At 50.7% G+C, this 2,417-nt stretch overlaps 1 protein-coding gene across 1 annotated transcript in view; it reads left to right on the forward strand.

Annotated features, from left to right (window-relative positions):
- The window catches only part of LOC107103479 (receptor-type tyrosine-protein phosphatase mu-like), a gene marked incomplete at its 5' end in the record, with an annotated part of 96,709 nt that overhangs the window by 72,042 nt on the left and 22,250 nt on the right, over positions 1–2,417 (forward strand). The window contains one exon of the mRNA XM_015403201.1: positions 2,163–2,237. Within this exon, the coding sequence (XP_015258687.1) occupies positions 2,163–2,237 (75 nt within the window). The remainder of the gene's footprint in view (positions 1–2,162; positions 2,238–2,417) is intronic.

Consider the following 2,417-nt stretch of genomic DNA (forward strand, 5'->3'; position numbering starts at 1 on the left):
GGGCAGACTGGTTCCAGAGTCCCAGGATGGTGGGCAGACTGGTTCCAGAGTCCCAGGATGGTGGGCAGACTGGTTCCAGAGTCCCAGGATGGTGGGCAGACTGGTTCCAGAGGTACCAGGATGATGGGCAGACTGGTTCCAGTGTCCCAGGATGATGGGCAGACTGGTTCCAGAGGTACCAGGATGGTGGGCAGACTGGTTCCAGAGGTACCAGGATGATGGGCAGACTGGTTCCATATAACCAGGATGATGGGCAGACTGGTTCCAGATGATGGATCTGCTCTCTCCCTCTTTAGGTGTCAGAATTTGCTTAACTGGCTGAGAATAAGGAGAAAATCCAGGCAGGGAAGGAAACCTGAGCAGCAGGATCAATCTGAGGCGATGATGCAGAGGAGGGAGATTAATCAGAGCCAGTCTCTGTCTGCAGAGACGTCTGTCTCTGTGTCCTGCAGCAGCGTTTGTGTTCGCTGCAGAAGGATCTGCTCTAAGATGCTGCAGGTGATGTGACTAAGCATTAATCAAGAAACTGGAGAAGCTGACCTTCCCTCAGGCCTTCAGCTCCTCTGCTCATCCCTGCTGTTACTGCAGCTCCTCTCTGTGAGGAAGACTTCCTGACTGCTGCGGTAGATGATCACCGCGCCGACCGCACCTCGTTCATCAGCTCAACTCCATCAATTCATCAATTAATCCTCGAAATTTAAATTCAATTTCAATTCATTTTATTTCTATAGCTCCAATTCACATCATGTCAGGATCAGTCAGTCTGCCATGTTCCACGGCTCAGGTTCTTCTCAAGCAGAACAAAGGGAACATTCCCTGGGAACTGAACTACAAACCCAGACAGGAACATGGATGCCAAGGAGGTCCAGATTCAGCTCACATAGAACCACAGACAGAAGAAGAGCTGTAGGCCCTTCAAAACACAGAGAAACCAGTTAGCGTGCAATGCTTATTGTTTGGTCATCGAACAAAGAAACTCTATCTATAGAAATCTATGTTTATATATCAGCCCAGTGGCAACAGCTGGAAGGTTCCATTAAAAGGCAGCTGTTAGCATAGCAGCAGCCTTCATTTCTGTCTGCTCAAAGCAAACAGGTCAATGTTAGAGACGTCATCCATTAGTCCTCCTGCTAATGAAGGGCCCTATGCTAAGCTAACAGGTGGTGACCTTTAAACCTGACAGCTTCAGAACAGGAACCTTTTCAGGAGGATCAGGTCCTCTTGGAGGATCAGGTCCTCCTGGAGGATCAGGTCCTCGTGGAGGATCTGGTACTCCTGGAGGATCAGGTCCTCTTGGAGGATCAGGTCCTCNGGTCCTCCTGGAGGATCAGGTCCTCGTGGAGGATCTGGTACTCCTGGAGGATCAGGTCCTCTTGGAGGATCAGGTCCTCTTGGAGGATCAGGTCCTCTTGGAGGATCAAGTCCTCCTGGAGGATCAGGTCCTCGTGGAGGATCGGGTCCTCCTGGAGGATCGGGTCCTCGTGGAGGATCAGGTCCTCGTGGAGGATCAGGTCCTCTTGGAGGATCAGGTCCTCTTGGAGGATCAGGTCCTCCTGGAGGATCAGGTCCTCGTGGAGGATCTGGTCCTGCTGGAGGATCAGGTCCTCTTGGAGGATCTGGTCCTGCTGGAGGATCAGGTCCTCTTGGAGGATCAGGTCCTCTTGGAGGATCAGGTCCTCTTGGAGGATCAAGTCCTCCTGGAGGATCAGGTCCTCCTGGAGGATCGGGTCCTCGTGGAGGATCAGGTCCTCTTGGAGGATCAGGTCCTCTTGGAGGATCAGGTCCTCGTTTCCTGCGTTTCTCGCCCCCGTAACCCTCACCACCCGGCCCCCACCTTCTCGCCGTGTGTTTCCAGCTGAATAGAGCGGACGACAGAGATTGTCACTAGACAAGCAGATATATCCCAGAATGCTTTGTGAGAGCTCTCCTTGCAAAGCATCATGGGATTTGAATGGAGGCCTAAAAAGAACAAAGATGGCGGAGCCACCGTGTTGGGATTCACCAACGGGGAGTAAAAAGTAGTGATCATCTGTCTGAACGGTCAGTGAACTGAGTTCACTATAAAGTTCACTATATAGTGATGGAGGGATGTAGGGGTTAGAGCCGACGTAGCAATGAGTTCATGGACAATAACAACTTCTGTTTTTTGTGTTTCTATACAGACATGTCATCTCCTTCCTCTTTTACCCTTAAGACCAACACCATCAGCACCTCTGCACCGAACTCCTACTACCCAGGTAACCACTACCCCACCACATAGGGTCAGTGAATGCATCACACAGGGTCAATTCATGCATTTGAATGTCAGTAAATGCATCACACTGACAGTGAATGCATCACACAGGGTCAATTCATGCATTTGAATGTCAGTAAATGCATCACACTGACAGTGAATGCATCACACAGGGTCAATTCAT

This window comes from Cyprinodon variegatus, unplaced genomic scaffold (assembly GCF_000732505.1).
Source record: "Cyprinodon variegatus isolate N-32 unplaced genomic scaffold, C_variegatus-1.0 Scaffold1459, whole genome shotgun sequence".
Taxonomy (NCBI): Eukaryota; Metazoa; Chordata; class Actinopteri; order Cyprinodontiformes; family Cyprinodontidae; genus Cyprinodon; species Cyprinodon variegatus.